The sequence below is a fragment of the Ctenopharyngodon idella genome, chromosome 4, assembly GCF_019924925.1.
Source record: "Ctenopharyngodon idella isolate HZGC_01 chromosome 4, HZGC01, whole genome shotgun sequence".
Classification (NCBI taxonomy): domain Eukaryota; kingdom Metazoa; phylum Chordata; class Actinopteri; order Cypriniformes; family Xenocyprididae; genus Ctenopharyngodon; species Ctenopharyngodon idella.
The window spans coordinates 20,468,798-20,491,707 of NC_067223.1; the positions used below are offsets into that span (position 1 = coordinate 20,468,798).

The 22,910-nt window shown below is 40.3% G+C and overlaps 2 protein-coding genes across 5 annotated transcripts in view; one reads left to right on the forward strand and one right to left on the reverse strand.

Moving 5' to 3' along the window:
* Window positions 1-22,910, forward strand: part of LOC127511450 (oocyte zinc finger protein XlCOF6-like) — an 832,024-nt gene that overhangs the window by 437,555 nt on the left and 371,559 nt on the right. The gene's annotated exons all lie outside the window — the stretch shown is intronic.
* LOC127510700 (membrane-spanning 4-domains subfamily A member 4A-like) overlaps window positions 1-22,910 on the reverse strand; it is a 45,524-nt gene that overhangs the window by 20,474 nt on the left and 2,140 nt on the right. The window contains exons 5-8 of one of the 4 annotated variants that reach the window (XM_051890636.1): window positions 20,700-20,843; window positions 20,340-20,453; window positions 19,990-20,064; window positions 19,486-19,859 (exon numbers count right to left, since the gene is read on the reverse strand). The exons of 2 other annotated variants lie outside the window; for them this stretch is intronic. In XM_051890636.1, coding sequence (XP_051746596.1) covers window positions 19,791-19,859; window positions 19,990-20,064; window positions 20,340-20,453; window positions 20,700-20,843 — 402 coding nt within the window. In that variant the 3' untranslated portion in view covers window positions 19,486-19,790. Of the gene's footprint in view, window positions 1-19,485; window positions 19,860-19,989; window positions 20,071-20,339; window positions 20,454-20,699; window positions 20,844-22,910 lie in introns of those variants that run through there. One more of the 4 variants, XM_051890635.1, reaches the window with a different exon arrangement.

The window sequence follows — 22,910 nt, forward strand, 5'->3', positions numbered from 1 at the left end:
TTGGACGCATTACTATTTTTAATGTTTTTTAATGAAGTCTCTTGCTCATTAAGCCTGCATTTATTTGATCAAAAATACAGAAAAACAGCAATACTGTGAAATATTATTACAATTTAAAATAATGGTTTTCTATTTTAATATATTTTAAAATATAATTTATTTCTGTGATGCAAAGCTGAATTTTCATCATTCATTGCGAACAAAGGCTTCATTGATGTGGCACTATATAGGCTATTTCTCAGTAAACGCTTTAGAATCTGTCCAAAACAGGCCAAAGAAATATTGTCTAAACATTCATATTATAAATATTATGATATTTTATGCATCTTATATAGACGGGTTTCTTGTATACAAACAATACCGGATGCGTGCGCATTCAGGGGGAAAAACCGCTAAGGAGTCTTATGCCGGAAAAATGCTTAACGTGGCTTAATGTGCTAAGACAGTGATATTAACAGACCAAACTCAGTAAACATCATACTAATAAACCATACTATGTACAGAAAAGCAGTTGAGCCCAGAATTTAAACACATTCATTTAAATACATCATGCGTTTTCCTCCCATAGAAAACCGTTATAAAGAAAAAGCTTACCGTCGCTTAATGTAGCCTACTAAGTGATATTAAAAGATCAAATTCTGCACAAGAAACAAAGAAGTGTTTACTCTTAGTACATTAAGCTAAGCGTTTTCTTTATGGGAGGAAAATGCTTAATTAAATGTGTTGCGTTCATATTATGGGCACAACCCACCGCATTTGAAAGAAAACTGATTCTGTAAACATACCGTACAAGACAGCTTGCTAGGTGTGTGACGGTGAGGAAATGGTTAGCATCAATTACTTTGGAAGCCTAGGTAGCGCAGACTCCGCCGATTATATTAAGAAATTAACTCTCAGTAATGGTGAGACATATTGCTTTCTGCATAGTTGCGCGCGCATCTCTGTGATGACGTTGCACAGAAACCCATCTATATTATGGTTGTTATATTATAGATCCTATAAATGTTAATGTGCAGTTCAATACATTGCTAACACATAGCTTTGTTTCAGTATTTATTACATATTTCAGTCTATTTCACTCATCTCAGTATAGCAATATTTTTTGGGAAAAGCCAATAAGTCATGTCTACTGATGTAAATTATGTGTAGTAGCCTAGTCTAACGAAACCACGCGTCTGCCCCATTCATTCACACAGAGACACATGGAACATGCAGGATTCATATCTAAACAGTCTTTTTGCAGTTTAATATTCACAGACACGTCTATATCGTGATAGGAATAAAAAACTTACCATTCACAATCCTCCGCTTGATCAGGTTGATCCTCGAAATGGAATTGAAACCAGTCATGCTCTTCCTCTGAGGTAAATCCTTTTAGAATTATTCCTCACTGTATCTCAAAACGATGAAAAGTACATGAATCTGACTAAGCTTGATGCATTATTTTGAGTTGCGGGCGTTGACTGTTTGCATGGATAGCCTCAGAATTTGCGTTTGAATGCTGCATGCTCTGATAATGAGCTGATAATGAGGTGAATCACGAAAGATTGACACTGGTAAGTGTAAACAGGGTTTATTGAAGTACAACAGAGCGTGCAGACAGAGTGCAGGTGAGTTGAAGCAGATGGATACGTTGACGGGACATGATACTGGATCTGATACTTGTCTTTGTTTTCTCAGGGAGCGTAGATGCAGATCGACGTGGAGCAGACGAACACACTGGAACTCACAGAAGATGTGGAGACACAAGGGATCACAGAGGACGCTGGAGACAGGTAAGTAGTCGAATAAAGGAGCACTGGAGGTAAGCATAACAGGTAGTATGCATTAATGAGACCGGACAGAGAGTGAGTGTTCAGGAGTGTGTTTTATGCTGCTGTGGCGATGAGTGCTGATGAGTGTCAGGTGTGGCTGGTTAATACTCAGGAGAGGGAGTGCGTTGTGATTGGGTGAGTGTAGAGCCTGGCGTGTCTGTGACATTACCTCCCCCCTCCACGGTCTGCTTCTGAGGACCGCGGACCCCGACGTTGTGGTGGTCGACCTCTGCCTCAAGGAGCTGGTCTGTTGGGATGTCTGGCATGGAAGTCATCAAGGAGACTTGGATCAAGAATATCATTCCTAGGGACCCATGATCGTTCTTCGGGACCGTATCCTTCCCAGCCTACCAAGTACTCTAGGAACCCACCACAACGCCGGAAGTCCAGGATGTCTTTGACTTGGTAGGCCACGCCGTCCTCTACGATGAGTGGAGGAGGGGGATCTTCGGTGTCACCAGGCTCTGTGGAGGGAAGAACAGAGGGATGGTGAGGCTTCAGAAGTGAGACGTGAAACACTGGGTGAATGCGATACTCAGGAGGGAGTTGCAGGTGATAGGTGACAGGGTTGAGTTGCCGGATGATGGTGAAGGGGCCAACGAATCTAGGACTCAGCTTCCTACAGGGCAGGCGCATCTTGATGTCCCGAGTTGACAACCAAACCTTCTGTCCTGGTTGGTAGTTGGGTGCGTGGGAACGACGAAGGTCGGCTGTCAACCTGCGCCTGCGTAGGGCTCGTTGGAGTTGCAGATGCGCTGAGTCCCAGACCCTCTCGCTCTCCCGGAACCAGTAATCCACCGCCGGGACGTCTGATGGTTCCCCATCCCAGGGGAACAGTGGAGGCTGATAGCCGAGCACGCATTGGAAAGGAGTAAGACCTGTGGTGGGCTGACGGAGAGAGTTCTGGGCGTACTCGGCCCAGCCCAGGAACTGGTTCCAGGAGTCCTGGTGGCCGTGACAGAAGGTACGTAGGAAACGGCCAATCTCCTGTATCTTCCTCTCCGTCTGCCCATTCGTCTGTGGATGATAGCCAGAGGAGAGACTTATGGCCACACCTAGGAGTTTGAAGAACGCCTTCCAGACTCGGGAGGTGAATTGTGATCCACGGTCAGATACAATATCTTCTGGTAATCCATAGTATCTAAACACGTGGTTGAACAGTAACTCCGCGGTTTCCATAGCTGTGGGCAGTCCAGGCAGGGGAATTAGTCGACAGGACTTGGAGAACCGGTCTACTATAACCAGCACACAGGTACATCCGTTGGAGACTGGAAGGTCAGTGATAAAGTCCACTCCTAGGTGTGACCAAGGACGAGTGGGAACGGGCAGAGGTTGGAGTTTTCCGGAGGGAAGATGGCGTGGACTTTTGGAGATGGCACATTCCCTGCACCCTTGCACTTACCTCCTGACGTCGGATGTCATATTAGGCCACCAGAAGTGCTGTTTTAACAGCGAGAGGGTCTCGTTGACCCCTGGGTGGCCAGTGCCCAGTGAAGTATGTGCAGAGTGAATCGGAGGTGCGTCGTGTCCATGGTACATACTTCAATCCGGGGGGGCAACCCGGCGGGATGTTGGCGGAGGCATTGGACTCGGGGAGCATCTCTTCTGACCAGAAAATGGGACTAACGAAGAGTTTTTCGGGGATGATGGGCTCTGGGTCATCGTTGCTTTCTTCAAGACTGTGAATGCGGGACAGGGCATCGGCTTTTACATTCTTTGATCCAGGACGATAGGAGATGGTAAAATTGAATCTTGTGAAAAACAGGGCCCATCGTGCTTGGCGGGGATTCAATCTCTTGGCATCCCGTAAATACCCCAGGTTCTTGTGGTCAGTCAGGACCACAAAGGGGTGTTTTGCTCCCTCAAGCCAATGCCTGCACTCCTCCAGGGCGAGCTTGATGGCGAGAAGTTCTCGGTTGCCAGTGTCGTAATTTACCTCCGCCGGGTTGAGTTTCCTGGAGAAGAAAGCACACGGATGGAGTTTTCTGGGATTCCCCTGCTGCTGGGATAACACCGCTCCCACTCCGGTGGTTGAGGCGTCGACCTCGACGACAAAGGGGAGATCTGGGTCAGGGTGAGCCAGGAGGGGAGCGGTTGTGAACGTCATCTTGAGGGCTTCGAAAGCTAGTGTGGCGGCTGGAGTCCAGGACAGAGACTTGGGCTTATCACGGAGGAGGTTGGTGAGTGGACTGGTGATGGAACTGTAATCTTGGATGAATCGTCGATAGAAGTTTGCAAACTCCAGGAATCTTTGTAATTCTTTGACAGATGTGGGAACGGGCCATTCTTTTACTGCAGCAACCTTCCTCTCGTCCATGCGGACGCCACTGCGGTCGATGTTATAACCGAGAAATTGCACTGAGGGCTGATGGAAAGTGCATTTCTCGGCCTTTAGGAAAAGGTGGTAGTCCCTCAGGCGTTGGAGGACCTCCGCAACGTGCTGGCGATGTTCGGCCATGCTCCGGGAGTAGATCAAAATGTCGTCAATGTAGACCAGGACGGACCTGTGAAGGAACTCCCGGAGCACCTCATGCATGAAGTCTTGGAATACGGAGGGGGCGTTGACCAGTCCATACGGCATGACAAGATATTCATAATGGCCAGTAGGTGTTACGAAAGCTGTTTTCCACTCGTCCCCCTCACGTATTCTGATGAGGTTGTACGCGCTGCGGAGGTCCAACTTGGTGAACACAGTGGTGCTGCGTAGATGTTCCAGAGCTGATGGGACGAGAGGAAGGGGGTAACGGAACTTGATGGTTATTTGGTTGAGAGCTCTGTAATCAATGCAGGGTCGCAAGCCTCCGTCCTTTTTCGCCACGAAGAAAAAGCTTGAAGCAACATGGGAAGTGGACGGTCGGATGTAGCCTTGTTTTAGAGCCTCGTCGATGTACTCCTCCATGGCTTTCTCCTCCGGGACGGACAGGGAATATATCTTCCCCCTGGGCACTGGCTCACCTGGGATGAGGTCAATGGCACAGTCCCATGGCCGATGGGGAGGCAGCTTGGAGGCTTGTTTTGGACAGAAGACATCATTGAAGTGGGAATAACAGGCAGGAATGTCAGTAGAGCATTTCTCAAGTGGACTTTCCACTGTAGTAGCACAGACTTGGATTTCTTTGGAACTTGGACAACTGAGCACGGGGAACTCAGGAAAACAGTCTTGGAAACATTGGTTACCCCACTTCAGGATCTCTCCTGTCCTCCAGGAGATGGTGGGGTTGTGCTGCTCAAGCCATGGGCGCCCTAGAATCACGTCAGATGTTGAATCCTCCAGAACCAGCAGCTGGATCTCCTCCATGTGGAGAACTCCAACTTGGAGAAGAAGGGGTACCACGCTGTAACATACTTTCCGCAAAGGTTTTCCAGTTACTGCGTGGATCTGGTAGATCTTCGGCGTGGGGTTTGTCTTGAGGTTAAGCTGGCGACAGAGGGCTCCGGAGATAAAGTTTCCAGCTGACCCAGAATCGAGGAGCGCACTGACTGGAAGACAGAAATCAGCAGCAGTAAGTTTTACAACAATTGTGAGTGGTTTCATCTTATTCATTGTGGGCAGAATGGCACTCACCAGTGGCCGAACTGGACGAATGGGGCATTCAGAGATGTAATGCCCAGCACGGCCACAATACAAACAGAGATTCTGGGCCAGCCTCCTCTGTCGCTCAGTCGACGAAAGACGAGAGTTTTCAATTTGCATGGAATCATTAGCTGGTTCTGGGGAGCTGACGGATTCTGGCTGACGGAGGTTTGATGGAAATAACGGCTGGCCCTGGTGCTCTTCAAGGCACAGCTGCATACGAGTGGCGAACCTGATGGATAACTGGATGAATTTCTCAAGCCCGATGGAATCCTCGTATGCAGCGAGATGCAACCGCACACGTGGATCGAGGCCTTGATGATAGGTGGTGATTAGGGCTTGTTCATTCCAGCCACTTGCAGCAGCTAGGGTTCGAAACTGGAGAGCATAATCAGAAACAGTTAGTGAACCTTGCTTCAGTTTACATAATCTCTCACCAATTGATGAATCCCAAGCGGGCCTTCCAAAAACTTCCTTGAAGTGGGAAATGAAACTCGACAAGGATGATACAACAGGATTATTCAGATTCCAGAGAGGTTCAGCCCATCGAAGCGCTTTTCCATTGAGCTGAGAGATTATGAAAGCCACCTTTGATCTATCATCCGGGTATAAGTGCGGTTGCATCTCCAGGACCAGCGTACACTGCAAGAGGAAACCGTTGCAGTCCTCCACCAGGCCAGTGAAGGGCGCCGGTTTGGCCATGGGACTGGCGACCGCAGATGGTAAAGGAGATGCAGCGGTGAATGCGGAAGTGCTCGCTGGTGTTGTTACCGTGGAAGTGCTGGTGAATGTGCGACGAAGTGCATCAACCAGGTCTTGAATCGGGTCGGAGTGCTCATGTTGTATTTAAGTCAGTCTTTGGTCCGGTCTTCTGTTGCGTACAGAAGGGAGCGGAGACACTGGTAAGTGTAAACAGGGTTTATTGAAGTACAACAGAGCGTGCAGACAGAGTGCAGGTGAGTTGAAGCAGATGGATACGTTGACGGGACGTGATACTGGATCTGATACTTGTCTTTGTTTTCTCAGGGAGCGTAGATGCAGATCGACGTGGAGCAGACGAACACACTGGAACTCACAGAAGACGTGGAGACACAAGGGATCACAGAGGATGCTGGAGACAGGTAAGTAGTCGTATAAAGGAATCCTGGAGGTAAGCATAACAGGTAGTATGCATTAACGAGACCGGACAGAGAGTGAGTGTTCAGGATTGTGTTTTATGCTGCTGTGGTGATGAGTGCTGATGAGTGTCAGGTGTGGCTGGTTAATACTCAGGAGAGGGAGTGCGTTGTGATTGGGTGAGTGTAGAGCCTGGCGTGTCTGTGACATCATGTTGTGTCGATCACGTTTACACACTGCCTCCGAAACTTTCGTCCGTCATAAAAAAATTCCCATCAGGTTCAATTTTCTGCGTTTTTCGCATCTGTAGCAAGCATTTTGAGAGGAGTTTTAACAATTCAGAGTCACCGTACAAGTAAAAGCCAAAATCCAAAATGGCATCTGACAAGTTGATCCACTTTGTCTCGCAGCACAAAGCACTAAAGAGACGGAAAATAAAAGTTTTTATGACTATGTATTACACCAGTATTTCCTACACCTACAGTGATAATTTCAGGATAATGTTTGCAGCTCCTTCATAAGGAGGTGGAACTCTCCTTCATCTCTATGCAATCTCAGGATTGGATGGACCCAATATTTCATCTTTTTAAGAAAAGAGAGGACAACAAAATCCTCCTCACTCTCAAAAATCTAGATGGATTATACAATGCCAACATACTAGAAAGATAAGAAGGGGCAAAATTGTGTAACGCCTTGAAAACAAGTAACAAGATATTATAGCTAATTCTATCCTGAACCAGCAACCTTTTCAGTGATTTTAAAAACAAAATAACTGACTCAAATTTCTTGGCTGACTTGAGCATTCTGGCAGCAGCATTCTGTATTTTTTGAAGATGTGCCAAAGCTTTGTTATCAATTCCAAGTGAGATATGATTTAAACCACTAAAGCAAATTTCCCTTAAGAACAACCCAGTGTCCCAGACGGTCAATCAATATATCATGATCCACCATATCAAAAGCAGAGCTGAGGTTGAGTAAAATCAGAATAGCATTTTCACCATTATCCAGTGCCAAAAAGATGTCTTTCAATACTTTCATCAACACCGGTGGTTGGATTAGATCACCCAAAAATTAAATTTCTGTCATTAATTACTCTCTCCCTCATGTTTTTCCAAACCCGTAAGACCTTCGTTCATCTTTAGATCACAAATGAAGATATTTTTGATGAAATCTTGTTTTTTTTAATCCCCCATTGAAAGCAACGAAATTACCACATTCAAGGTCCAGAAAAGTAGTACAGACATCATTAAAATACTCAATGTGACTACAGTGGTACAACCTTAATGTTATGAAATAACGAGAATACATTTGTGCGAAAAAAACAAAACAAAAAAATAGCTGCAAGCAGCAATTAATGGGGTTCAAGCACTTTAAGGCCTTTAAGCACTTGCAGAAAAAAAAATGTTTTATTTAGCATGCATGTAACCACTTAGATCCATTTACAGCCAATACAGGCAATTTACAGTACAATACTATATACTATATGGTACTACATGGTTTTCAAAGCTTTGTAACAGTTATAGCGCCACCTATATTCCGATCTCCATAAAAGTTTGCATGTTTGTTTAAAATCATGTCGCACATGCTCACCTACTTTTGTAAAATTTCAAATTTTTGTTTAGCATTTACAGGCTTTTGAGTGTATTTTTTCCATGCTTCTTTTCTAAAAGTCCCCGTTATAGCTATCCAAAGGGTAAAGTCAAACATGCCCATTGAGTTTTGTTCCGATCGGCCTCCGTTAACCCTGTCTAATAGGTGCTCAAACTTCATTGGCTGATGGTGGCCATGTTTTTCGACATGCCGATTTTCAAGTCAATCGGACTAAAGGTGCGTTCACGCGGCCTTGTAATTCCTGTAGTTATGAGATTCTAGCTTGTAAAAAGCGTTCACGTCTTCGTACAGCTTGTAAGCTGGGAGTTTTCTGAAAGCTCCCAGATGTACCACGTGGCCGCTGTACCACCTGACCGCTGTAGATTCATTTAGGCGTTGATAGTGGTGCCATGGAAACGCATAATTCCCAGTCCAAGGACGTGAACAGCTCCGAATATAACGTCCAATTTTGTCATCTCAAGATTCCGGTAAATACGAGGTGGCGTGAACGCAGCATTTCAGTTATCTAGTTATAGTTGTTTTCATGTTTTTTTTGTTATAGCGCTACCAAGTGTCCAATCGACGCTATTTTTTTTTTTTTTTTTAAAGATTGAGCCCATACACGTTTCCCGAGTTTGGTGAAAATATCTCATTACGTTCAAGAGTTCCTTAGCGACTGTGAATCGAAATTTCAACTTTTTTTTTGATAACGTTTGGCATTCTGTCTCGAGAGAATATTTCTGTTTGGTTCCGATCGGGCAAAAAACCTAGGACTAGTTCACAAAAGTAGGTTATGGACAAAATTCAAAATGGTGGAAATAAAATCGAATTTTGCATTTTTGATTGCTGTAGCGCCCCCTATGGGCAGATTCGGATGTGTCCGGCTGTCTGAGTAGTGAGCAATACTACTACCATCTGACAAAGTTTCATGTTTTTAAAAAAAATTCATCAAAAATATCTTAATGGACTACTTGCACTGAGCCTCATGATGCACATCTGGTTTGAAATAATACTGCTCAGTTAATTCTGGTTATATATTCAATGTGCTGTAATCACCTAGCTGACTAAACGTCTCTTAAAATGAGAAAGCTCTGGATGATTTCAAAATCCTGACATATTCAGAGGCGGGAGAAGAGATAATCTGATGATTAGTGTACAGAACTTTCCAAACTCAACAGAACTTTAAGTTTTACTCCAACATAAGCCAAATTCATTCAGCTATTTCAAACACTGGAATAATAGCACCAACGCACACAAGCAATACTGCTCTTTCGAAAATTAACCAAAGTTACTACACTTTTACTATAGTAAAACCATGGTTCGCCTTCATAAGGGTGTTCGATTAATTACTATTAAATGAAAGGCAAGTTATACTGCTGTTTAATCATCAGCTTGGCTTGTTTTTGCATGTCTTGTAGGCTCTTCGCTGCTTGTTTACAGTCAGAAAGCAACTAGCGTGCGATGCTAACGAACTTACAGTGATTGTCATTCTGTTAACAAATTGTCAAGAGAGAATCGGTGATGCTTGTCAGTTTTAACTTGTTTTTGTATGCAGTACAATTGTAACTAACATAAAATAGTCTACATATCAAAATAATGTGTTGTCACCCATAGTTACTACAGTTTTACTATAGTAAAACCATGATTCGCTTTTGTAAGGGTGTTTATCAGTCAAATTCATTTAAAAATGTAAATTCAACAGGTATGAAATACGATCACTAAGAGAAAAACACTGCAAGACGAGCACTGGACTGCGACAGGTTAGAGGGGAAATATATTTACTATCTACTAACAGGGACTCCTTTCTTTCTGTTTACAGACGTGACGTACTGACGCAAAGACGAATGGCTGCATGCTCGAATTTCCCGCGGAAATCCACCAGTATCGATTTATTATAAAACATTATTACAAGCTTACTGTTGTGAATCGAGCTAAGGTAAGGAGATAGTTTCGAACACTGGGTGGTTATGTACTTGCTCAAAAATTGATTTTGGATCATTTTTGTCACAGATAATCTCCAAATTAATACAGAATCAACCTAATCATTTTTATAAATTCAGCTGTAATTTTGTCTAGCAGACTATATGTAAACATTGCTTATGTGAAATAGCTTATTCAGGACAGTACTAAATATGAAATAACATGCAATTTTTTTTCAATCCCTCTTTGTTAAAAATTCTATACATTTTTGCAGATTTTGCAAGGGTATGTAAACTTTTGAGCACAACTGTATATGCGTGTGTGTGTGTGTTTAACAAAAAGTGATAAGGTAAACTTCTGTCATCAAGACTGCTTTCCCTGCTCAAGAATGGACAATGGGAAAAAGGTGATGTCGTCAAGTTGTTTAAAGCCCTTGTGGAGCAATTTAAGGAAAAGAATGAAGATTTTCACACATGGATGATGAAAATCCTTTACCAAGTGGAGATTCACCAAATAAATGTGTCAGATTTGACAATGAATGATAAGATTGTGGATCATGTTGAAGCCAAAATTAATGACATAGTCAAAAACACTGGATGAGATTGTAAAGGAAATCTGTGAACAAGCAAATATTGATGAACAAACTATGGAAGAAGTGAGAGATCCTCTGTGTCCGATGGTCTGTCAGCTCCTACAGCACCACATCTACAAGAAAAACAAAAACAAATTTTGTTTAAGCTCTGCAAAGCTGTGGAAAAGACAATGAAATATAAACCTTGCGCATTCTTGCTCTTTCTAAATCAAGTCGGCTTATTCAGGTTGGAACAGGAGAAGGAAAGTCATGCATTGTGGCAATGTTTGCTGCTTATCAGGTCATGATGGGAAAAACCCCTGATATAATCTCCAGTTCTCCTTTACTTGCTGAGAGAGACGCTAAAGAATGGTCTGCATTTTATAAGGAACTAGGTATCACTGTTGATGCCAACACCAACAAATCAGAAAATGAGCTGAAGAAGTGCTATAAATGTCAGGTTGTCTATGGTACGACTGTCAGTTTTGCAGGTGATTGGCTGAAACAGCGCTTCCTTAGACATGATGTGAGACCTAATAGAGAGTTTCAGTCTGTGATAGTGGATGAGGTGGATTCTCTAATGTTGGACGAAGGTGTTGAAGTGGTCTACTTGAGCACTAATGGAATCTCTCAATGTAATACTGGCTAAAATTAGTTTTTTTGTCAATCAGCTGAAGTGTTTAGAGACTGGAGAGATTTTAGGTCCTATTCAGCTCTTCTCTCATGTTCTGTGTGAAATCACGCATGGAAATAAAAACATTGATCAACTTAGTATTGTGCAGATGGCTGTGGACGCAGGAATTATGCCTATAACATCCTCAAGGCAAACACACAAAAACATGACAAATGTTTTAAAATGCCTAGATAATGCAAGTGTTGTGCAAATGGTGGCATTTTTAACCATGTTTGTGAGATATGTACCCGAGTATTTCGTTAAATTATACCAACAAGAGCCTGATGGGACTTTAAAGAAACTAAACGATATTAGTCCTGCAAGTACAAATAATAGACAAGAAATATCAATTCTTCTTCCTTTTCGTGTTGTGCATTTTAAAGAGGACTCTCTAGATCCATCATTGAGGAAAAAGAGTAAAGAGGGACAGCAAAAGAACAAAATGAATCTCATATCCCAGGCCTTGAAGATCTCATCAAAGGCAAGATGCAAACCTGGTATTCAAGTGCTCTGCAAGCCACTAAAATGACTCCGGACCATGAATACGTTCTTCATGGAGACGGCGTCGCTCCTGTCGACTACAGTTCCACTGGTGTTGTGCAGAATGACATGAGATGGGGAGAAGGACTTCAGCAGTTTCTAGAGATGAAACACCAAACTAAACTGTCCAACATGACTCTAATAACAAACTTCCTATCTAATGTGGGTTTATTTAGGAAATACACAAACCAGATCTATGGGATGACAGGAACTTTGGGGGACCAAACAGAGCTTGACATGCTGAAGGAGCTTTACGATGGCATTGACACCTGTAAGATTCCCTCATTTAGACAAAGGAAACTTTATGAGCTGGAAGGCATGGTGATACCTGAAGAGGACGAGTGGATCAAGATGGTCTGTAATGTTGTTCAGGATCAAGTGAGTTCCACGGTCTATCGAGGTCCACAAGCAGCTCTCATCATTTGTGAAACAATCAAACGTGCAGAAAGGTTTCATAAGGCCCTTGCAGACAACATCTCATTAGATAAACTAAAACTCTACGTGAACAACAACATGGATAACTCTACAATAACAGATTTAACTATTCAAGAGGGGGAAGTCATCATTGCAACTAATCTAGCAGGTCGAGGTACAGACTTAAAGGTCTGTGAAAGTGTAAATGAGTCAGGAGGTCTGTTTGTGGTGCAAACCTTCTTACCCCTTAACATCCGTGTTGAACAGCAAGCCTTCGGACGAACGGCTCGCCAAGGGAGTCCAGGATCCGCTCAAATCATCATGTGTGCCAGCCATTTCTCTGACTGGGCCATGATGGGTGAAAACACATCTCTAACCAGCTTACTCAGCTGTCCGGATAATTTATTAACACAAATGTCACAAGAGAGTGTGTTTGAAGAAACAGTTAATTGCTACCTGATCTCAAAGCTTTGAGGCAATGGTCTCTGCACTTGAAGACCTCTTAAACACAAATTCAAGCAAACTGGAAAAGGCAAAGGATGTCAGGAACATTAGGGTGCAAAAGAGACTCTCTGGGTTCCTTGAAAAAGACATTCCAGAAATAATGAAAAAAGAAGAGCTTTTTTCAGTCTACCTTAATATTTTGGACAACATTTATGAAGATGATGCTTTTTCTGACCAGCGTGATGTAATTGTGTCCTGTCTTCATGAGTGTTGGGGTTTGTGGCTCCTAATGCATTTCAGTGAGGAAAAGTCCATTGAGAAGAGCACAACCTTGTTGACAGAACAGCTGAAGCTGGTCTTGTCAAATGCAAAGGATACTCTTTTGAGTAAACAGTCTCCATCTACTATGGTCTACTATTACATCAGGTCTGGAAACAATCTCCGTGGGAAAGGGACGCCTTGCAGAGAGCATTGAGATGTACACAAAAGCTTTGGAGGGCGGTGCATGCGGGAAGTTTGTTCCTCTCTATAACCGTGCGCTGGCCACTATTAAGAAGAAATATGCTGGTTATGTTACTCAAGCATTGGCTGATCTGGAAAAAGCTGACAAGGCAATTGATTCATACATGTTACATCTAGTATGTATTCATACAAATGTGAAATTATCAAAACTATCAAGCCAAGAGCAGACAGCAGAAGATGATACTTTGCTTAGCAAACAGTTTCGGGTGAAATGTATGATTCTAGAAAAACTCAGGATGAACATTCAGGATGCTGTAATGAAATTAAAGAGGGCTGAAAGCAGAGGAGGAAATGTGAGCCTGACTGAAAAAAATACCATTTTTCTGGCCAAAGACTTTTTGAAGAGGGCTATAAACAGAACAAATATGAGTCTGCCTGAAAGACTTGCACTTTTTATGATAGAAGAGTTTATAAAAAGGGCTGATATCAGACAAGGAGATGTGAACTTGGCTGAAAAATTTGCACTGGTTTGCATAGAAAACATGAAAAGGGCTGAAAACAGAGGAAGAGATGTGAACCTGGCTGAAAGACTTGCACCTTCGCAGTTAGATTCTATTCATAGTTCTTTAAGAGTTCTGTATGAGTTGCTAATGGAATATGAACACTTCATGTCATTGGGTCTTGACACCATTTTCTTTTTGGACACTATATTTTCTCTTAAGGGCCTTTTTTCAAAAATATTTAGATAAGAAGATATAATGTTTAGACATCTTCTTGAAATGTCTAATTTTTCTTAATGAGCTGTCAGTTATTATTTGTGCTTTCAATATATCAAGATTTCTTCCAGCATCTAAATATTTACATGAGCTCTTCATTGCAATGTGCATCTTAACAATATCATTTAAATTGATTTAAAACTTATGAGTTATGAACGACATGTTGCTTAATTAAAAAAGGATAAATACTCAAATACTATACTAAGCGGTATTTATTTTATTGTCATCCCACATACTCTGGGTTGTCTGAACCAAAGAATATACACTAACAAGAAGCGACACTCAATAGAAAGTTCCATTGAAACACCGGCGCCCAGCAGCGGCCCTGCGTTTCCGCCATTTTGGGGTGAAAGCAAGTCGGCAGTCCACTAGTTTCTATGGCAATATCAGCTGCTTTGTTAAAAAAAAAAAGTACATTAAAGCTGAAATCCAACCTGAATGATGACGACACAGAATAAAATACTATCACTAGTGATCATCAAATCCTTTTTACAGTTTATTTTACACACTTTGTGTTTAAGTCTTAAACTTTTTTCACAAAACCTTTGCTCTCTAGAAACCCAGTCAGTTTGGGTTTCTTTAAAAGGCTTATAAACAATGAATTATTACCAACATATGAAATTAAATTAAGGACATGCTTCAGGAAAATTGGGAATGTTGGACAATAAATATATGAATATAACAGCTTGATTTTGCAGTGTTGTCTAATGTCCGTTAAAGCAAAAGTGTACAAAAGTGGGAATTTATGCGATAACGGACACAGCAATGCATCATGTATTATAAGATTGTTGTTTGTAGCGTGATCTATTAGAGCCTATTTCAATTCAGACCTAGATATTATTACTATCCACTAGGTCTGAAATATATTGTTTGCTGCAAACATGGTGATCTTAAATTTATTAATTATTAATTTACTATTAATAAATGTGTAAAGTTGCATAAAATGGAAATACTCAATAAAGTAGGGTAACTACGTTACCTCAGATGGTTGAATGGTTGGATTCCATAACTGGTAAAATAAAACATATAAAAGACAATACAACATTTACTGTAGGAGCCATACAATTTACTGGTGACTTAATTTAAAAAACCGTTCTATTGCGCTTCTGATTTGGCAGTGAAATTCGCCGATTTTGGGTGCGTAAGATTTGAAGGATTCTATGGTCCAGTTAGTATTTTCACCCCATAATGGCAGCCGCACTACCGGAGCGCCATCTAGTGGCTGTTACACAAAAAGTATCAAAGTGTCGCCTCTTGGGTTCTATACTCTTTATCTGAACTTACTACTGAACGCGTTTTTGAAACCAGCATACCTCGAGTAAGCAAGGTTTGGGTTAATTAACTGAGAGTTCAGGGTATATGTGACGGTAAGTTAACCTTGCTTTCTGGAATACCCCCCTGGTTTTCAGTTGAAAATGGTGTTGTGTAAACTGCCCCTCATAATGTTAAAAAAGTAAAACTGAAGCAGCAGTGTTACAGATAATGAGATAATTAGTTGCTTAATTGAGTGATGATTGACACCTGCTGTAAACAAGCAGAATCACTGAAGAAAAGAGAAATAAGAACAGAAAAAGAGAAGAGACAAACAGAAACACGAACTGTGATGGACTTCAGTCACAGCCTTAGATGAAATCAAATCAAGATAAAAGACATTAAATCTCTTAAGATCTGATTAAATAACTCCACAAACAGCATTACCAGGTTCACTTGTTATTAACTGAAGTCGGTCACAGTTCATGTTTCTGTTTATTTCTCTTTTCTTCAGTGATTCAGCTTGTGTTCTTCATTAATGGTCAATCATCACTCTAACACCTCTTCAGTGTTACTTTTTAATGCTGAGTGAGAATTATATAAACACTAGGGCCCGGTTTCACAGACTGGGCTTAGTTTAAGCCAGGATTAGGCCTTAGTTCATTTAGGATATTTAAGTAGCTTTTATAAACGTACACTAGAAAAAAAAAAAAAAAACATTACTGTTGTGCATCTTGAGACAAAACAATGGCTCTGACATATTTTAAGATATGTCAGTACAAGACAGCTCAAACATGCATTTTAGACTAGGACTAGCTTAAGCCTTGTCTGTGAAACTGGAGGTGGGAGTGTTAATTTAACACTGGGTGTTTTACTTTGTATACTGAAGCATGTTTATGTTTAAAATAGAAAAATATTATGTTGTGTATTTATGTTTACAATGTCTATGAATGCTGTATGTACAAGTGGTCGCCCTGTTTTTGCCAAGTATGATGTGTTCCTGGAACAACATTACTGTCCAAAAACCCTAACCCTACCCATAACTTATTCCTAAAATTAAAGGTAATTGATAGGTGAATAAGAATGATGTAAAAGCCCATAGGATTACACATCCTAGTTGTAATCCTAAACTTAGTATTAAATGTCCCTCAAACCTGGATGATTTGAATGTTGTTCCAGAATCAATAAGGATGTTGATCCAGGAACATATTCTACTTGGTAAAATCATGTTCACTATGCACAGGTACTATAAGTGCAAAAACTGAATCTGCATGTAATGGAATTATGTTTAAAAAAGGAAATCTTAAGATCAAGATAATTTTCTTTGTGTCAATATAATTTCTTATGTGACTTTTGTCTGATGGTTTAATAGAGTGGTGATACTTCAAACAATATTTACGAGTACTGTATTAACGTGACAATTAAAAAAAAAAGAAACTGAATATTTAATATCAATTTGCCTGTTGTCCTTTATTTGTTCCAACCTTGATTCTGAATGTTTAAAACTGTTTTTTTTTTTTTTTTTGGTCAAATCCGGCTTCCGTCTCCACATTATATATGTTCAAATACAATGGTTATAAAACATTTAAGAGAAGGAAGTTTCTATCACACAATTCAGTAAACAATTAAAAAACTACCTGCATTAACATTGTAATGAAAATCTGGATGTTTATGAATATCTTACATTACTTAATTTTAAATATCGCCTAAATTGTTCTTTTTTCCTGTAATGAAATGTTTCATTGAAATGTTGTTTCACATTTTTAATCAATTCAGAGTTCCATCTAACCCTGCAGCATTGACCCCTGCTGGTAAATGCTGTAACTACCATTAGCTAGACTGACTGCTTTTACACACAATCACATGATGCCCCCTACTGGTTAAATAGACAATACATTTGAAAAACATCCCATTCTGTGTAAACCCTTATACACTTGATGCTACTATCTAATCTTGTTGCCAATCAAAGCATGATTTGCTAGTTAGAAAATTATTTAAATTAAGATATTTTTGATGAAATCCAAGGGTTTCTGATCCACACATAGGCAGCAACGTCATTATTACATTTATGGACCTCAAAATGTACAAAGACAACTTTAAAGGGTTAAAATGAAAATAATGTCATTTATTACTCACCCTCATGCCGTTCCACACCCGTAAGACCTTCGTTAATCTTCGGAACACAAATTAAGATATTTTTGTTGAATCTGATATCCGATGGCTCGGATATTCTCGTCGCTTTATAATATTAATACTGAACCACTGTACTCACATGAACTGATTTAAAAATGTTTTTAGTACATTAATGGATCTTGAGAGAGGAAATGTCATTGCTGGCTATGCAGGCCTCACTGAGCCATCGGATTTCAACAAAAATAAATGACATTGTTTTCATTTTTCGGTGAACTAACCCTTTATAATAATCCACGTGACTACAGTACAGTGGTTCAACCTTGTTATGAAGCAATGAGAATACTTTTTGTGTGCAAAAACAGAACAAAAATAATGCCTTTATTCAATAACTCAATAAAAAGTTGGCATAGTTTATTCATTATTGGCCTGCGTCAGCATCGCATGCATTAGGGTTGGGAAATAGTCCAAAAATGGTTCTGGTGTGATGGGTGAGCGAAGTGCGAGGAGCGTATCCTTTAATAAAGACGTTTCACCTCATGAATATTATAGCAATGAATGCATTGAAAAGCCCTCGCGCTACTCATATACATCAGATATCAATGCAGAGAGAGAGAGATGCACTAAAGCTGCACAATTAATTTTTAAAAGATCGCATTCTCGATTTCATCACCCACATGATCTCATTTCTAAATGACAACGATTCGCCTGTCTATATTAAACCTTTGACAAAAACAAAATCGCTATATTCAAATCTGCGTTCGCGCTGCCGTTGATCTAGAGAGAGCAGTTGTCATGTTTAGATATAAACAGCTTCACAAACAGTCTTTTCAAACACACTGTATCATTATTTCTGTTACAAATATTTTGATCATCACAGAAGCATACAAAAGTTAATTATTCAGATATAAATAATGATGTCTACATTACCGATCAAAATAGAATAAATCACCTTTTGAAAGTAACTGGGTGCTTCAAATAACGACTGTATCAATTACATTGTTACGGCACTAGGTGGCAACAAATTACTGTTAATAATGAATCTATCACTGAATCATTCTTTCAGAAACAAGTGATGTCTTTATGAACCCAACTTACAAAAATATTCTGTTTCACCTGTCTGGATCTTACATGTGTGTTCAAGCATCTTATTTGTGTTGAATTTGTGGTAACACTTTACAATAAGGTTCATTAGTTAATGTATTAACTAACATGAACTAACCATGAGCAATACATTTATTACTGTATTTGTTCATCTTTGTTAATGTTAGTTATTAAAAATTCAGCTGTTCATATTGTTCATGCTAGTTTACAGTGCATTAACTTATGTTAACAGATACAACTCTTGGTTTTAAGAATGTATTAGTAAATGTTGAAAAATAAAGATTAATGCTCTAGAAATGCAGTTCATTATCATTATTAGTTCATGTTAATGTTAATGAACATTATTGTAAAGTTTTAGTGAATTTGTTGAGATTAGCAGTCTGTTAAACTCGTTTTACAAGTATAGTAAATACAAAAGGGCTTTTTGAGTTGAGTATTGTGCATTTTTCCCCCTTACTATTTTTTTTTTTTTTTTTTTGGTTGTGTAATAATTTTAATGGAACCAGAATCAGAACCGGAATCATTAGGCAGAACTGGAATCGGAACAGGAAAAAAATTTTATGATTCCCAACCCTAGTCGTGATAGTGGCGTTTGACATTTCCCCTCTTCACAACTCCAACTGTCTTGTTACAAATCAAACAGAATGGCTTTGTGCTGGATTCAAAAAGACATAAAACTAAACAAATGTTTAATACGCGTTTATCAAAGTAGGAAATCCACACTTTTAACCCCTTACACACCATTAGTGCTCTTGAAATACGAAATGGAGGCGAGTCCGGATTAAATTCCCTTAGAGCCCGAACCCCTGCTCTATAAAGCTGTTGGTAAATAACTTGTCAATGGCTAAATAATCATACGGTAATGTTGCCATTTTAATCTGATAAATGATGCTTTGGTAAACCAAATTATTAATTAAAGACGTTTGCATGTATGTGGTATTATCTATGAGACATATATAAACAGTTTTGTTTATTAACTGCTAGAGCGCCAAAAGTTATAGTGTACCTTTAAATAAAGGTCAAATGTAAAAATGACATGAATAAGCCATTTTTTTTATTCAGTATACTTTATTCTTACAGATAATAGTACATTATGCAATTAGTTGTTCAAAAGTGCAGTTTCATTGATGATCAGGCATTTTTTTTTTAACTTAAAAAAAGAAAATCATGAAATATTATCTAGTCTTAAATAGTTCCGATTTACACATTTGTGACTTAAAAAAAAAAATCTGTAATTATTATCTGATCGAGTCATTTCTTTGCTTTCATGTTCTATTTTTAATGAAAGGACATTAGAGATAATGGACAAAAAAATCATTGGGAAAACCCATGTGTCCCACAAAAGCATTACACACAACTGCATGACCTCAACGCTATCCTCCGTCGGTTTTAATATTCATATTTATACAATTCAATTTTCATATGTATTTACATTTTCTGCAGGAGAGTTATACATGGACAGGTTGCTAACAGCAGATATCTGCAAGAAAAAAAAAAAAGATCAGCTTCCTTACCCATGGATTACTTATTTATTGAAAATATTAAACAACAATTGCACTAATTACTGAGTACTAAAGTCCAATTAAACTGGAGTTACAGGCTTCTCTTACCTCTGAGTTGTTAAGATCATGGTAATGATTGGGCTTAAAATCACTGGGTTGTGCAATTACAACTTGTGGAACAAACTGCACCTTTGGGAAAAAAAATGCACATGTAGAGTTTTATGCCTTCTTACTGTGAAACGCCATACATGCAATGACAGACAGTTTTAGTATTACAGGTTTACAGTAATCAGTAAATCAATTACTGTAACAACATAAAACAACTAGAATAGAGTACTGTTTTTGAAACACTAAGACACTTTTATACTGCTGTTTTTGAAACAATAAGATACTGTTGAGCTGAGTTGAGTTGAGCTGACAAAAATGGTTGGGAACCCCTGACTTGACGCATTACTCACCTGAGGATAATAGCAGCAGGAGGCTTTACATGCAAATGCTGACAGAAAGATGGAGATGAAAAACGCAAGCAGGGCGAGTACCAGAGATACACCACTGATTCCCAAGAAAACGGTCTGAGAATAATAACAAAATAAATTTATGATAATAATAATAATGACACTGGCACTGTCTGTATAGCAGTCCAGAAACTACAATCCTTGAGGTTCACGTGGTAATACATTTATAGGTCAAACCGGACTAAATTTACAATAAACATAAAATGTCAATGTCAATCAGTAATAGCAAGAGATTTAAACTACTTCTGAAAATATCTTATTGCAATTACTAAATATATGTGAGTATAAAATTTGTTGACATACCTTATACTTGACCTCAATATAATAACAAGCATAATCGTTGCAGGAATAGTTGAACGGCCCTAGAGCCAAATCCAATGAAATCATTATAGTGGAAATGCCTGCAGTTAAAGTGCTGAAAATGTTCATTCCAAGTGAACCTTTCACCTATAGGTACAAAAAAACCAAAATAAAAAAAAACAACATTAATAATAATTAATAAATAAACAAATAAATTATTAAATGATTACTGCCCACAAGGCTAATCAAATAGATTAGCCTTGTGGGCAGTGCGCCAACAAATGTTGCGGTTGCGCTTCAGGCGTCCCAAGTTTGAGTCCCGGCTTGTGAACCTTCCCCGATCCTGTCCCTTTCTCTCTCCAACTTTGCTTCCTGTTAATTTGTTAATAAAGTAATGTTAATAATGTGTCTGTGCGCCTGAGTAGATTTTAGGACCTTCTTGACATATTTAGGATCTCTACAAATTACTGTCAATGATGCCCATTGTAACGATTAAGTTCAGTTTTGGTTCTGTTTTCACTGTTCCTGTTTTGCCTGCCTTAGTTCTCTGGTTAGTTTCCCTGATTATTAATTAGCTCCATCACACCTGTTCTGTTTCTAACACTGAGGCGGACTTCATCAGCGCTGCTCCATATCAAGAGATCACCTAGTCATCACCCCACTAGACGGAGCGAAAGCCAGAGCCCACCACAGACACAGAACTCAAGCCTGCTATGATGTGGAATGATTGAGCCAGTCATCCCCCTGGAGCCCGAGGCACACAGACAGTCTGATCCGGTGCATGAGCCAGCTATATTGTGTGACGCCGTGGGAATACTAGTGGAATACAAGGACATGAAGAAAAGCCCCACCTACATTCCCTCCATTGAGGGTGAGCCTCAGCTGGCCTTTGCAAATTTTTATTATGATTATGAAAAAGGATACTTTCCTTGTGCCCCTGCTGGTCCTGTCTAGCTTCAAGTCAAGTCAAGTCAAGTCACCTTTATTTATATAGTGCTTTTTACAATGCAGATTGTTTCAAAGCAGCTTTACAGTGTTACCAGGAAAATAATTTGGCTGCACAGCTGCTGTAGAAGAAAATGGTGTCATTGTCCAGCTTAAGTAAGTTCAGTGTTGATTCATTCCATTGTAAAAATCATTAGTTATTAATTTAGTTCATTTATGTAAACAGCAGCTCTGGAGAAAACAGTGATGTCATCGTCCAATTCAGTTCTCATACAATGATGTCAGTGCAGACAGATCAAAAACATTGTTGAATATCAAGTGTCCCCAACTAAGCAAGCCAGAGGCGTCAGCGGTAAGGAACCTCAAACTCCATCAGGTGACAGAAATGGAGAAAAAAACCTTGGGAGAAACCAGGCTCAGTTGGGGGGCCAGTTCTCCTCTGGCCAACAACGAACAGTGCATGATTATGTTTCAGACAAAGTTACAGGTCATAAATCAGACTGGGATTGGGACAGTCAAAATATTTAATCCAGTTGAATCTGGTTGAAGATCGGATTCATCACGGCAGTATGGAAACGGTTTTATTGGGGATCTTTGCCACTGGCTGTCGTGTCGATGAGGTCTTCTTCACATGGGATGGTCTAGTTGACACAATCTCAGCTGACACTTCAGGGATGGATTGTGGTCGTGTCTAGGCGCAAGTACTCCATCTGATCTGGATACGGCCCGGATCTGGCTGACTATGTTAAACCTCTGAATAAAGAGACTAATATAAGTCTCCTGTGTCTCCAGAGTGTCCACCTAGCTTCCCTCTCCCACCTCCTCTTCCAATATCATCCAGTTCCTTAGCACCACCTCTGCTGGTTATCTTCAGCCCCTTGACTTGTCCTCTAATGCCACCTATGGATTTGCCTCGTGTCTTGAGGTCTCTAGCTTCACCTGGTAAAGAGGCTCCACCTCCAGCCGCTGATCCCATCACTCCACCTCAGCCTGTCAACCTGTCGACTCCGATTTGGCTCCATAGACTATCATGCTCCACCGGGCTCCCTTGTTCCTTCCAGCTCTGCCTTGGTCAGATGTTATCCCGCCTGCTTCAAGCACTTATGGGCCTTCAGCTACACTTTGTCCATCTACCCCTTTGGCTCCGTCAGGCTCTGCCTTCCCTCTGGCACCTTAATTCCACCTCAGATGCTCAGCCTTGGTCTCCTAAACCATCTGTGTCGTTTGGTCCCATCTGCTGTCAGTCTGTGCCTAGAGCTCCACTTCCAT